Below are 16,361 nucleotides of genomic sequence, written 5' to 3'. Positions count from 1 at the left end.
TGAAGTTATCCACCACCCACATGTGTCTTTTCAGGGGTGCCGCTAATCTCAGCTTTTTTTATGGATCACAATGCATGACCACACAAGACTCATGCTGTTGAGAATTTCCTGAAAAGGATGATAAGCAGAGAATGAATTGGCCAGCATGCTTTCCTGATTTCAATCCTATTAAATATGTGGGAAATACTTTAGAGAGCTACAATCTTATACTCCACCAGACAACTAAAATAGATAGTTCTTGAAGCGTATAGTTCTTGAAGTGTATGAAGAATAGGAAGAATAGGAACTCGTACTCCAAGAACTTTTAGATAACCTAGTGTTAAGTACCGACAGACAGTGCAACACAACCATTGCAGTTAGAGTAGGCCATTTCTTACTAAGGTTATTTGGTTTGCTGTTTTCTCTCTTGGTAAGACAGTTTTATGTACCATTGCTATTCTGTCAATAAAGCCTTTTCTTACTTATTCTGTCCTTTATGCATCCTGTTCATTTTTATATTACTATACTTCCCTCATCTTATAAGCATATTATGCTTCTGTAGTATGAATTTCATTTTTCCCAGTTGATTTTTTATGGTTTATAGCCAAAAGCAGAAAAGTTGCTTAAGTTTTGCACACAAGGGTATATATGCACATGCACACTCACACAGAGAGATTTTCATAATTATATACCTATTTTACACAACAAAAGTAAATTAGAAAGAGCAGATGAGAATGTTTAGGCAAACAGAAAATACCTTCTTTTTAAAGGATTTCTATAGCTGTATTTTTAAAATGAAAGTTCAAATATATGACCAAAAGAGGTTTTATTTAAATATTTTAAAAAGAATTCACGAGATAAACGAAAATACATTTTGTCTATCACTATTCAGATGAAATGAAAACTATTCCTCTGATATTCAAACCAAATGTGCATTACATCTGGTTAATTAATTATTAATTAATATGTAACACAATTTGCAAAAATTTTATTATTTATCAAAGTATTTTCCCATTTTATACCAAATGATGATAGATAAAGAAAATTATACATTTTGCACATAAAAGTATGACAAAACAAAAATAAACAATTCATTTATTAAATCATAAATGCAATGCTAATTTTTTAAAAATTAAATAAAATCCTTAAATATTCATATCAAAGTAAAAAATCAGTGCTTCCTAAAAGTAAACATTATTAAATAGATATTTATCATTACCCATTTCAAACTTCACTATACAACTTACATAATCAGATGCTTTTTGTCCTAAATAAAAATTAACTATCGTTGAAATAGCTTCTATGGATAACAGGAACTGACATTCTTCTTCTCCCATTTTAGCAAATTCAAGAAGAAATGCAAAATACTCAGTTAAGTGCTTCAGGTGTTGTTTTGCTCCATGTTCAATCTGAAAATAATTAAAAATTCACAATGTCTTTAAACAATATATATATGGTAGTATAATAGAATGCAGTAATACTATTTATACAAAAAGAAACAGAATATATAATAATTGCATTATGTAAAGAGAAATTTTTCATTTATTTATTTTATACTCACTGCAATATTGTTATGCTGATTTACTTATTTGCATTAAAGGTGATGAGGAAAAGAAGAAAATACAAAAAAGATTACATGCAAAATCAGAATCAATTCTTAGTTTTATCCAGTAAAAGAAATTTTAGCAAACAGACTTTGCTCATATTAATTATATTGTATTACAAGTCATGTTTCTTGCACAAAGTTCCTCCATTCTCCCAGTGCGAGGTAAAAATTTATGCAGTAAAAATCCATTTAATTCAAAAGAACTGGACTTAATATCATACATTAAATTTTTACTTTCGACATGTTGTATCATTCATATTATAACAACACAATGAAGAATCCAACATTATTACATTAAAAAAGTTAAATTTCTTTAAACATACTGGAAGAGTTGTTGCACAAGGAAGGTTAAGTTTTGGATCAACTCGCAGAGTAATTAATAGCATTTGTGAGGATCAGGAGAGAATTTCTTTTCATTTACTTGTTAATGATGTAAATCTCATCTACAGAATTTTATAGACTAAGGCCCATTAGATAAGAAAATTCAAACTGAATCCTACACATTATGTAAAGTTTGTAGCTCAGCTGAAGTCACTTTCTAATATCAAGTAATTTCAATACACTGAACTCCTGATTATCTGTTATATAGATTATCCATGCAACATCTTCCCAAAATGAAAAAACTCTCTCTAACACTGGTAATTGGAGAGAGGGGCTAAAAGTTGTTAAAATTCATGTACTATGAAATCTGAAAAACTTCTGCTGAAAACACGTAGCAGATTTAGGTTTTGTCAAATTCATGTCTTATCCTTATGATGAAAAGTACAAACACGTACACAAAGAAATTAAGATAGAATAGCTTCAGAAAGGCAAGATATAAGGTGTAGAAGTTCAAGTCATTCTGAATACAAACTCAAGAAATGCTAGTACAGATACGTGGGAAAAGAAGAAAGAGGAAAAAAAGGGTAAAGATGAATCACAAAGACTTTAAGATGTAAACTAGCCATTAGACTATTATACAAATAAAAAGTAAGCTCAAATTTAATGATGTCATAGTTTTAAGTAGAGACAGTTCTAGCTAAAAGAATGTCAACATGGAAAGCAAGAAAAATGTAGCATATTTTTAATTAAAGAAAAATAAAAAAATGTAAATAAGTGTTAGTATTTCAATTATATATTATTTTAAACAGCATTCTATATGCTATTTGTGTAAAACTGAAGAACTCATACTTTATGATACATATGACTATTTTTAAATTATGTGTTTCACAGTAATAGTGTATACTCATTCATTAATTAGAGTAGGTAATTCTGAAAAACTGTATCTAATTCTAAAAAAAGAAGAATGATTTTAATTAAGTTACAGATTATAATAAATATATTTCAGTAAATTTTTTAATTGTAAAATTATTGACATAATGCAATTAAAAGCTGAGTACATTCATGCAAATACTAACTGTAGTTGTCAAAAATTAAAAACCTGGTGAAGCATAACAAAATTATAATAATTAATGAAACAAACTTCATGATGTGATCATTTATAGATGATTATTAAAGGAATTACAGCAACAAGAATCAGTCTAAATATTCATAAGTTTGACGGACTAGTTTAGAAAGTTTAAATATAGAATTTCCTTTTTCAGCTGTTCTTTATTTAAACCATCTCAACCAAGTCCTACAAATTTATGAGTATTATGCTGATTCTTGCTGCTTTAACCCCTTCAATAATTATTCAGCATATTATTTTAACTCAAAATCCACTATTTTGTTGCAACCTTGTGCAATACATATTCCCTGGCCTAGTTTAGAACAAATGAATGAAATACCTGCAATATAAATATTATATATGATTATTTCATAATACAAAATATGAACCACTGTATTTCATATATGAAAATAATCTCCCTATATGATAAAAAGAATTTACATTGTTTACTAAAACTAATGTTTTGCACCATACTACTCTTTTCAGAAAATTTGCAGAGAAATCATGTCTCATGACTGAAACCTGCAAGATTAGAATTAGGCTGTGGAAAGGCATTACACATATTGAAGATGGTCGCTTATCCATTCCTCTAACAATCATGTCTCATGACTGAAACCTGCAAGATTAGAATTAGGCTGTGGAAAGGCATTACATGCTTTCTATAGAAAAGAATATGAAGTGACATCATCCAGGACAAAACAGTATGTGTTCTGGAAAAAACGGAGTTAAAGCACCTTTTAACTCTTCAGCATGGTGTCATAGTTTGAGCTAAGAGCCTTAAATTTTTTTAATCAGAAACAGATCCCAGTCATGACACAACTCCTTATTTACCAGATTTCTCATTCTTTGACTCTGCTGTTCTATCTCATCAAAATGGTTCTAGGTGACAGTGTTTCCAGATAATTCATCTATCAAAAATGTTGAAACAGCTAGTCTTAACAGATATCTTCAACATTTTCAGAAATGTTAATAGTGCTGGAACAAGTATATGTTTTCCAATGAATATTATCTTGAAAGTGATCAGGCAACCATTTTTTTTCCCACATTTGAAATAAAATTACCCTATAAATACACTATGAACACTTTCAGCACATGAATATTTCTTTCACACTGTAGCTTAAATAATTTTAAATAAAAAATAAACATACACTTATTCAAGATGGTCGCTTATCCATTCCTCTAACAATCATGTCTCATGACTGAAACCTGCAAGATTAGAATTAGGCTGTGGAAAGGCATTACATGCTTTCTATAGAAAAGAATATGAAGTGACATCATCCAGGACAAAACAGTATGTGTTCTGGAAGAAATGGAGTTAAAGCACCTTTTAACTCTTCAGCATGGTGTCATAGTTTGAGCTAAGAGCCTTAAATTTTTTTAATCAGAAACAGATCCCAGTCATGACACAACTCCTTATTTACCAGATTTCTCATTCTTTGACTCTACTGTTCTATCTCATCAAAATGGTTCTAGGCGAGAGTGTTTCCAGATAATTCAACTATTAAAAATGTTGAAACAGCTAGTCTTAACAGATATCTTCAACATTTTCAGAAATGTTAATAGTGCTGGAACAAGTATATGTTTTCCAATGAATATTATCTTGAAAGTGATCAGGCAACCATTTTTTCCCACATTTGAAATAAAATTACCCTATAAATACACTATGAACATTTTCAGCACATGAATATTTCTTTCACACTGTAGTTTAAATAGATAATTCCAATCCTGGTCCTTTTCTTAAGATAACGAAAAAGAATTTTAAATCAAAAATAAACATACACATATTCAAGATAGTTGCTTATCCATTCCTCTAACAATCATGAAACATTACACAGCAAAATGAAACATACTGCTAAAAAATTTTGAAAAATTTATTTTATGATTATTCACAAAAAAGGCAAAGTTATATTTTGAACTTACCAGAGTTAAGAGTTTTCTAATAAACCTTGTTACACAGGAATACTGCCCAATTTGAGATATATCCCCATCAGATGAATCATCACTTAAGAATAATAATAAATTAGGAAAGAATACAAGGAGAAAAATATTTAGAAACATCATAAAAACTCCTCTAATTTACTAATAAGAATATTTCAAAAATTTCAATCGACAGATAAAACGTATGCTAACAATAAACGCTATATCTTATTACACAAAATTATCAATTAAAATCATTATAGTAAATATAATACAGTATGATTATGTCTGCAGTATGTATAAAGATTTATTTTACAATATTTGCTTTACTACAAATTACTTGTACTGAACTTAATATTTCAAGGTATGCCACATACGAACGAAATTTTAAGACTCTTTAAGAAGTAATATACAGAATACAATTGAAAATTCTATTGATGATATTGCACAAATTTTGCACTCATTAAGAAATTGGGCCTACCTGTCAGAAAAAGGCTGCAGATACATTGTTGAATGAATAGGCTTCAATTGGTTAATAACATGGATGCATAACCTTTGAAAGAGCTATAGAAATAAAAAATACAGCATATTTTATGGCATTTATTACTTTTCAGAAACTGAATACTAAAAATGATCATATTTTATGTGATACTTTCAGTGATTACAATTTTATATTAAATAACATACAAAATTTGCTTTAAAAATATGAAAGATAGCTTTTTTTCATTCCAATACAGTTTACTTCTTTATTAGGGGGGGGCAAGCAGACAATGTTATCATATAATTACTTTCAGATAACTTTAATCCAAGGGTTCTTTCTCAACCCGAGGGAATTTCCCATTGGGGGATTTCATTATTTCAATTAGGGAATACAGTCAGCCTTTTCTTTTCCTGCTAAGTTTTAGTTTATGAATATAAAACACCACTTTTATTCAACTTTTGATATTTATCAACATTTTCTATATTTTTTGTTTAATTTATAAAACATTTAAAAATAATTTAAATTTAAATAAACATATATGTATTTTTCGAATTTTGAAAAAGGGGTCATTTGGAAAAGGTATAGTCTAGCAAAGACGAAACGGGTTTGTGGGGCAACAAAAGCTCAGAACTACTACTTCAATCATACTACTATTAACATAAATTTTACTAATATGTATCTCTTCATACATAAGGCAAATTAAAAGGTTACAAGAATTAATAGTTCTCACATGTAAAGATATGTCATATTACCAGAATTTGAAAACACTCATATCATATCATGATGGCAACATTCCATTTCCTTTGTAATAGAAGCAAAAGAAGCTTACTACTGTGATATACCATATTTAATCATTCAATTCCTACTTTCTCAAAAATTTTATTTCCTGAATATCATGAGCAGATAATTACATGGTGTATGCCATTTCTGATGGAAAAGTTAAAAAAAGTATGCAATTCATAAGATTACATGAATAGAGCATACAATAAATAATACCGTTAACTCTCTTTCAATACTATTTTTTGTTTCTTCACTGTATGTACAATCTTGCTCATCTATATTAAAATGGGTAAAAGGTAAATTTCTTTTTATGCTATGCATATTAAATGCAAAGATTTTTATTACTGATAAAGGCACGTAATGATGAACTTTAAAAAAAATTAAAGGAAAAATTATTAGCACATATTTTAAGTCATACAATGTCTTAATGTAATTAATATTTAAGATGGATTACAGAGAGAAAGACAGTGGGATGGCACTGCATTACAGCAATTACATGTGCTTTCTTCAGGAGAAGAGATTCTAATTCTCTAGTCTTAAATAATACCAAAAGAATTTTTCATTGGTGTTAAGGACAAGCTGCTAACATCTCCTGGAGAATCTCCAAAGAGTGTCACTTTTACTCTACATACATTCCATTTTTGTTCATGGGAGGAGATGAAAGGTCATTTTGAGTTAAATGAACAGCATTGTATAAAAACCACAAATCTGAGAAATTCCAAGAGCTGCTCATTATTAAAAGAATCATTTCCTGAATTCAGTGCTTAAATATTATAAAAATAAATAAAACATTTCTAAGTAATGCACAAAAAAACCATTAGAAAGAATATGTGAAAAAAAGAAATACCCCAGTAAATATATGATAATGCTGTTGGAATTCAAAATGTTGGGAATTATACAAACTTAAAATTTCATGTTTTTCTTCAAAAATTACTTTTAGGGATGTTGTAACATACCATAAAGATTATGAAGATAAAGAAAGGAGGAAAAAATGTATAGTTGGCATAAAGCAAAAGTGGCCCACAATGGTTTGTAATGCAACCTAATTTTAATTACAGTTATGTATTTCATTGCACTGCAAATATTAAAGAACTTAAGCAATTTTGATATAAGTAGATGAAACATTAAAGACTCTTCTACAGTAAATTAAGTTACAATTTTCAAGCACAATAAACATATACATTTGAAACAATAAAATTTCTTTATTAGTTAGTATATATATTTAGTACAGCAAGTTAGAGGAATTCCTATGGGAGCAAACAGTTCTACACAAATTTGTAACCTATTTCTTTTTACATTTGAATATAAATTCCAACTCAGTTTAAATAAAAATGAATTAAAGTTATTTGCTCATACTTTTAGATACATAGATGATATTATAACTTTCAATAATAATTCTACTTTTGAGAAATTCAAAATTTACCCAAATAGTTTAACACCTAATAAAAAGAATACGAATCAAGATACTATTGAATTCCTAGACCTGCAAATTATTAAACACAACAAAATTAAATTATTTGATAAAAGAAGGAATTTCCATTTTTCTACTATTAAACTAATTAATTGGAACTCTAATATCTCTAGAAAGGTAATAGAAAATACGTTTCATAGCAAAATTATCAGAATAAAAAATATATGTACTGAAAATGACGATTTAAAGGAAGAAATCATAAAACTAATTAATGTACAAGTTGATAACCAAGTACCACCAAAATTTATTAATTTATATATTAAAAAGGCAGGCTTTGACTGCATAATTTTTTAGCTCTTTTGGATATGATAACATTACCTTAAACCTTAACTGAAGGGTAATGAAGGATATAAAAGAGTAGAGAAATTATTGTAAATATTTTGTAAATATGTATATTTAATCAATACTGGATTCTTTCCTTTTACTAATAAAGGGCCAACTCTTTTCAAAAGTCTCAATTATAGCCCGAATTGAGTGAAGATTTTAATCTTCTTCTTCTAATTTTCCATACTTTAGCCAGTATTTAGTTAAGTTTTGATATACCAATTAAATCAAGTTCATTAAACTTTTAATATTTTCTTTCATCAAATTTAAGTTTAATTTAACTTCCTAAAGGAATTTTTGAGAAATTTCTGGGAATTTTTAGAGGTTTTTTAAGGACTTCATTTCAAAAAAATTTTAGGAAATTTTACTTTAAAACTTTAATATTAAAACATTTCAGTTTTTCTTAATTACTTTAATTTTTTGCAATTTTCACACAAAATATCTTTTACTTAATTTTTTAACAATTTTTCAACAGAACACACATTTCAAATTCCAAACAGTTTACATTTTTTTCACATACCACTTCACTTTAATTTCCTTCAAGCAAACATACATCTCTTGATTGGCTCAGTTACTTAACTCCCTAAATAATTGATATTACTACCTTTAGGATTTTTAATTTAATTTAATTAATATTAATATTTACAAAAAATTTTTTACTATAACAAAGATAGCAGCTTGATACTCAACTTTACCTACATAAGCGCCATCTATATAATTTGAAGAACACACTTACTTCTCTTTCACAACACTTTTGCAGACCCCAACACTCATATAGTAGGTAAGTTAGAATTAAAACTTACTATTTACTTGCTTTAAGTATTTTTTTTAAAAAAATTTTATGTAGTATCTAAGTATTTTCTAAATATGAAATTATATTTTTAAATATATATTTATTTTAAAAATTGTGAATTAGTTTTTTTTGTTTCTTTTTGTTTATTATTTCTTATTGGTTTATATGGATTATGTATAGTTCTTTTATAGTTTATTTTTATTGATATGCATATTCGTGTAGGGAAAGTTTCTGTAGACAAGGATTTCTAAAATACATTGGTTTCTAGATTTTTTTATTATTTTATAAAAAATTAATTTTTAAAAATTTAATTTTTTAAGAAAAAGTTTAATTCTTGACTTTACTTGCTTGTTTCTCTCAAAAGACTTAATTAGTATTTTCCTTTTTGAACTTTAATTCTTAAATGTTAAATTCTAAGGGTACCACTTTATTGGAATTACTTTTGGTTTTGACTTTTACCCTTGCCTGCATGAATGACGAAACACGAATTGAATGACTGGAGAGTTAGGTTTGGAGGCAACTTCCCCTTGATAAGTCTGTCTCCTGCCTACTCTACGATCATTCACATATGCATTTTTTTAAAAAAAATTGTTTAATTTAATTTTAATTTATTAAATTAGTAGATTTATTTTCATGGATAGATTTTGCACTTGATTTGCTTATGCTTCTGAATTTAAATGATATTGTAGATTAGTTTGAGAATTAAATCTTTTACATGTTTGCATATTTCTAAATTATTTTAAATTATTTTGGCTTTTTTCTTTTTTTAGAATTTAAATTTGCTTTTTTACTTTTATACATATTTGTTAAGAATTTAAATTTGTTTAAATTTATATTTAGTAAAATATAACTAGTAAAAGATGTACATCTAAAATATTAAAATTTATACTCACTTGTCTGACAACTTGGTTAGGACATTTAATTAATATTTGCACAGGCCACCAATTGTTTTCAGCCATATGGTCTAGGAACCACTTAATAAAAATAAGCAAAATGAAAATAAATGAGATATTCTAAAGACAGTTATATAAAAAGAGATATTTAAAAATAATTGCAAATACATCTTTCTATTTCAAAACAAAATTATGCAAAATGACATGAATTTAAAGAGCATCATTTCATTATCTTGTTCAAATTTGATATAAGTAAAAAATTACACTGCAAAATACAAAAACATAAAAAAATAGTAAAATCATTAGCTTACTTCACAAGCAAGTTGACTAGCATTAAATTGTTTGGTCAAAAGTTCAATCCACTGGGCGATTGTTGGCTAAAAAATACAAAAATAAAGTATTTGTATAAATTTAATTTTTTTACAAAAAGAGCAGATATTTTGAAAAAATGACAAACATTAATGTTCTTCAACACATTTGGCATTCAAAAGGATTAGAGAAAAAATCAACAGAACAAATTTTACATACATAATTTCTCCTTAAAACACAACTATAAAGCATATGTAATAACAATTACTAAATAATTCACGTGGAGAAGATACCATTACTTTTACATATTTATACCATCTTAAAAAGCTGCTTACATCATCATATACAAATTTCTGAAGAAAAATGCATATGTTTACACAAGGTATGACAACAAAGTTCAGTGAATATATTCATAAACAGAAGATTCTTACTTAAAATCATGAAAAACACTTTGAATTTACTCCAAGTAATGTCCATCATTTGCAATGAACTTTTGACAACAAATGTACAGTTCTTGAAAATTAAAGGAAAAAGCCTCTTTTGGTATCATATGAGGAAATCTTGTCACATGGCTTGATTTTTTGGAATACCTGAAAATCATTCTCTTTTAGAGCTATTTCTGATATGGAAACAGAAATAAGTCTGCTGCAGCAAGATTAAGTGAATATGGTTGATGATAAAAGGCTACAACTTCTCTACAGGCCATAAACTATTCCATGACAAGTGCCAAATGTGATTGGCCATTACCATGAAGAAGGAATCGACAGCTCGTCTCTGCAATATTTTGGAAATATATGATGGATTCTTTGCAATAAATCTGCATGAACATCCTTAGATGTGTTAGCATTTATTGTTTCTCTTTCTGGCTAACATCTTCTTCACTATTTCAATGTTTTCTTCACTGCTAAATATCGTAGGCCTACTACTTTGAACAGTGTCTTCAATGGAATTTCATCCAGTTCCAAAACATTTAAACCATTCAAAAATACACTTTGTAAAGCTATTTTAGCATTTCCTGACTTTCTTTTGCAAATTTACCAATTTTGAAACACAATTTAAAATTCATATGGCCATTTTACAGCCCGTTACATCTTTGCACACTAGAGTGTTAATGGAAATTTGTCATGCCTATTTATGTACCACATTCAGGCACATGAAAGGGGAAACTTTCATGCACTTAGTTCTTCACTCTCATGCACATTCTATGATGTCATTTACCGAACATTTTGTCATACCTTGCACATGTTTCAGAGGATACGATCCGTTCCCTAAAAACTTATGAACAATTATTTTGCAAGCCCACATTTAGAAGTTTATATGTATTAATAATAATAAAACAACTGGAAACTTTGAGCTAAATGCAATTCACTTTATGTTTTTGTGAATGAAACAATATTATTCCCAGCCAGAATTCAGTACTATTTAAAACACTATTCAAATATTATTTGCGAAGAATAACATAATCCGAATGGCAACATGTAAATTTATCAGCTGCATTTTAATAATATCTCATTTACAATTTTTAATTATTTGAATATGACTTTGAAAGAATGCATTTTAAATGGATACAATAAACATGCTAAACAGATGTTATCCTCAGTTTAGCATATTTAGTACATCCATTTACAAAGCAATCTTTCTGTATCATACTCAAACAAATTGCTGCTACTCTGATTATGACTACTAGAAGTTTAAAAATGGGGGGGGGAAAAGTTATTATACTACCTTTTATTTGCCATGCAATAAAGTCTGAAAATTTAAAAAAAAAAAAAAAAAAAAAGCACAGAGTAAAAATTTAGAACCTACCTTTTCTTTTGCATGTATTAAAGTCTCCAAAACAAATGATGTACCAAGTTTTGCAGATAGTAAAGTTATGTCATTATGAGCACACAACGTCTGAGGTATATGACTACATATCTGCCACATAAAACTGAGGGGGAAAAAGAATTTAGTACTAAATATATATTTATTTAAGTAGAACAAAACATGAGAGCAGTGAACATTTATCTTACTTGAAGTATGTATGCTCAAAAAGACTTTTATCTTGAAGAAACTGCATATTATCTTGCCATATCCACTACAAAATAAATAAAATATAGCATAATACAATTTTATACTTCAAGAACTCTACAACTAGTTATCACTTCACACTGAAACTTTACAACAATTTGATGACAATAAAAACTCTTCTCCCCTTCATAATAGCCTTATAACAAAAGTACCAAAAACTTACATTATTAATATTAAATTAAATCAGATGCTTAAATTAGAATATAAAGTTACAGCACCAGCTGATTAATAGCACAGTTCTAGCTAATAGCCTGTTTCATGAGCATCTATCGTAATGAGGATACATCCGTTGGAATAAAGGTTACAGTACATGTGCCTAGAATGCAATTATAACTTCTGTTAGCTATCTTCTGTTGTAGTGTTATGAACGAGCCAATGCAAGGACTGAAAGTTTGTCTGTAATATTCAATCATTGAAAGATTTTATTTAATAGTTTCTGACAAAGACAGGATGGAAGATTTCTTCCCTTATGCATCCTCCTGGGTCATTTATTGTGCTGGCTGAGATCTGATATCTGACAGTCTTGACTCTACTATACAAGAAATGGATTCCTGATTCACAAAATCTAGGCAGATAATGTGGCTGCCAATCTTTAGACATCAATTCATATATTTCTTCATATGTTTCTAATGAGTTCAATTTCCCAAAAATGGTCTGAATGAGACAAAAATTTGGGCTACAATTTTCAGTTCTTTTCATGGAATGTCTTTGCAAACCTACTCCTCTCACTTGATAAGAATTGAGCAGAAAGGGTAAGCTGTGTAGTGGAACCTATAAAGATGATCCAGATATCATTGTAATTATTTTCTTTGACTATTCACTAGTATTTAACATTATTATTCTTATCAATATTTTGATTTTTTTTTGCAAGGTTACATACAAGTGACATCTGATACTTCATAGCCAATTCCTCTCCTTTTTCTAAATGAAACAAAGATTTTGACTTTTCAGTAGGATAATGCTGGAAAACAAACATTTTGTTCAAATGATTGATAATCATTATCAGTTACTAATGATGGTTTCTGATCAAGATACTTCCTGAAAACTTTCATTGATTCAGCACATTTGAGATTGTTATATTGGAAGAGAGTTCACATTATTAGAACAGATTCATACAATATCTGATGTTCCTCGAGAGGTGAAATCTAAATCCAACTATATTATTTTTTATTCATTTAGATAATTTATACAATCACATAATTGTATCTAATTCCTCATTGTATTGTATTCAGTTTCTGGCAAGGTATTTTTTAAATGGATATACTTGTCTTCTAAGCCTAATATTACATATTATTACTTCTCTATACTGTGGATATAAAATAAAATGTAAGCTGTAATTCCTATATTAAGTCATAATATAGGAAGAACCTACCTTTTAAAACTCGCAGTTTTCATCTTTTAAAAAATTTTGCTTGATTTTTATGCAAGTATTTATACGTGCATGTCCTCCATGTCATTTATCCACTTACCCACATCCTCTAGAAAAGCAGTGTTACAAAGAATCATTGCAAAAAATCTGGCAGTGGATGGAATTCACAGTTGGCATTCATTGTGATGTCCATCATTAAATCCATATCAACAGCAAAACTCAAACTCTGATGTTGCAACCACCAAACTCAGAATGTAATGGTTTAGTGATATTAAGACAGTTTTGTTGCTGTTGTTCCAACAGTAGGCAATAGATAGTCATAGCAGGTTAATAACTTCTTGGAAAAATCATGGCCTTTTTGTTTAGCTCAAATGACAAAAAGAAGGTTTACAAAGGCAAGAATAAAATATTTGCTGATGTTTTTTGATGTTTCATCCTACTTTTATTTATGCTAAACGATTTCCTTTTAGCCAAAGATGGATGGATCATGAAATTTTCATATTAAGAAAAATACACATAAATATTTATAATGACAAAACAGAATATAAAACTTACAAAAAATTTTATAATTAAAAATGAAAGTACAAGAACTCTTTTTTAGAAAAAGGGGATTAGAATTATGCCTAAGGTTATTAAAAAAGCAAAAAATTCATGGAGAATTTAAATTCTGACCATATCATAATATTTCACACAGTATGCTATAACTAATACAGGAAAAATATATATATATAATGATACATAGACCAGAAATAAAAGAATATACAGTACAAAGTCCGAAATCCGGACTGGTCGGGACTTCGGCGATTCCGGATTTGGGATTTTGCCGGATAAATAGATTGTCAATTTTAATCTAATAAGATGACATGCAGAAATTATACAATTAAAAATATGAAATCGTAATTTATGAAATAAAGAACAATTATGATCTAATGTGTATCAGATTTACAAAAAAAAAAAAAAAAAAAAAAAAAAAAAAAAAAAAAAAAAAGCTTTACATTTATTTGTTTACTTTATTAAACATTTCTTTCAATGTAAGTTGTTTAAGATATTTCCACAAAAAATTCAAAAAGTTCCTTTTTCTTTTTTCTTGTGTCACATACAGTGGACTTTCCAATGCCATACTCCTCGCATAATTTTGAGACGGATACTCCTTTATCCATTTTTTGCAACAAATCTACTTTTTGCTTAAAACATGGTTTCGCTTTGTAGATCCTTTGGCAACTCCAGAATTGAAAACTCTGTTCGACATAATCAAAAGTTCACGCTTAGTTTTTATAAAATTGCCGTAATAATAACAGTTTGCAAAAAATAATAAGCTGGATCAAATTAGAAGATAAGGACTCTGATACATTAATTGAAATCCCTTAGAATCAGTAAAGATAATTTTAACCTAGCTTAATAGCGTCAGTTATACATTATTGACGACGAAAGCCAAGTTGTTTCCCTAAATTATGTGTTGCTCCTACTGCGTACTGAATTAACCCTGAATTGCATTAGTTATTTACTATACCTACATTTATTTCTTGCACATGCTTCAAACTAATCAGAGTCCTGAATAAATAAACACCCACATATACTTAAGGCTTTATCTAGGGCCGGCGCTCAATACCGCCTGGTGCAGTCTCTACGGGTCCTAAATTCTGCTACAAAGTGCTTTCCTAAGTTCTAAATTTTCACCGTGCCTAAACTTTAGATAACAGTGCTTTCCTTAAATCATAAAAACTTCTCATCCCTTAATTTTGTGATCGGTGCTTCCCCTAAATTCCAAAAATTTAGTCTTCCCTAAATTCTGCCGCCGTATCTGGGTTTATGGTGAATAATATATCAGTTATTCTGAATTAAAATAGCACTAAATGTAATATTTTGGCCTATGAGTTTCATTAACAAAATCTATTTTTAGCATATGAAAAGAAATTTTTGTTGAAGTTTTACTCATCAACATTTCTTAGAGCATTTAAAATTCTATAATCATCACTAAGTGTAATGTTAGCATAAAAGGTTGCCATGCTCTTGTTATTCAACTACTAATATGAAAAAAAGTTTAGACATCACTGCACGAGTTATTACTGAGGCTGTCATGTATTACAGTCAAAAGTCGTTAATCCGGACTCGTCGGGACTTCGGCAATTCCGGATTATCGATTTTTCCGGATTATAGATCATCAGTTTAAATCTGGTAAGATGGCATGCAGAAATTATAAAATTAAAAATATGAAACCGTAATTTCTGAAATAAAGAACAATTATGATCTAAATGTATCAAAATTTACAAAAAAAAAAAGCTTAATATTTATTTGTTTACTTTATTAAACATTTCTTTCAATGCAAGTTGTTTAAGTTGCTTCGTTTTATGTGATAATACTTTCTTTTTAATTCTATAAACACACATAATTTCTTCTTCAGTTACAAAGTTCCGCTGTTAAAGTCCTATAATTGCCATGTCGAGAATACCGACTAATTTGTCAATTGAAATTTTTTCGTTTTCAATAACCTCTGTATCACTTTCTTCTTTATCGGAAGCGAATTATAATGACAGGAATTTGATTTAAATCATATCAAAGAAGGAGTACATCGAGATGAAATACTACATGTAAGGAATTATAAGCCAAATAAAATAAAAACATCTGCCCTGAAGATAAGGATAGTGCTGACAGATTAACTTCCAATTCATTGCGTGCCGTGGCGTCCCCCCCCCCCGGGCCGCAGAGCAGCATGAAATTGATAAACAGATTTCGGAATGGTTTGAGAAACGAAGGATATGCCTTTATCCATTTTTTGCAGCAATTCCACTTTTTGTTTAATGTACTTCTAAATATACTTTTGCTTTGTAGATCCTTTACATATTAGTAAATATATATCGGATATTCTATTTGAGATAATCGAAAGTTCAAGCTTACTTTCATAAAATTGCTCTAACAGTCTGCAAAATATAATAAGCCAGATCC

At 28.5% G+C, this 16,361-nt stretch overlaps 1 protein-coding gene across 2 annotated transcripts in view; it reads right to left on the bottom strand.

Annotated features, from left to right (window-relative positions):
* Positions 1 to 16,361, bottom strand: part of puf (ubiquitinyl hydrolase 1 puf) — a 223,611-nt gene that overhangs the window by 48,080 nt on the left and 159,170 nt on the right. For both annotated transcript variants that reach the window (XM_085814567.1, XM_085814568.1), the window contains 7 exons: positions 11,992 to 12,056; positions 11,786 to 11,909; positions 9,982 to 10,047; positions 9,671 to 9,751; positions 5,410 to 5,492; positions 4,932 to 5,013; positions 1,227 to 1,388 (listed from right to left, as the gene is read on the bottom strand). In XM_085814567.1, coding sequence (XP_085670693.1) covers positions 1,227 to 1,388; positions 4,932 to 5,013; positions 5,410 to 5,492; positions 9,671 to 9,751; positions 9,982 to 10,047; positions 11,786 to 11,909; positions 11,992 to 12,056 — 663 coding nt within the window. The remainder of the gene's footprint in view (positions 1 to 1,226; positions 1,389 to 4,931; positions 5,014 to 5,409; positions 5,493 to 9,670; positions 9,752 to 9,981; positions 10,048 to 11,785; positions 11,910 to 11,991; positions 12,057 to 16,361) is intronic.

The sequence above is a fragment of the Stegodyphus dumicola genome, chromosome 4, assembly GCF_044657685.1.
Source record: "Stegodyphus dumicola isolate Sdum_Otavi_A_Nest chromosome 4, ASM4465768v1".
In the NCBI taxonomy this organism is placed as follows: Eukaryota; Metazoa; Arthropoda; class Arachnida; order Araneae; family Eresidae; genus Stegodyphus; species Stegodyphus dumicola.
The sequence above is the reverse complement of the archived record's forward strand: the minus strand, read 5'-3'. Positions and strand labels throughout refer to the sequence as shown.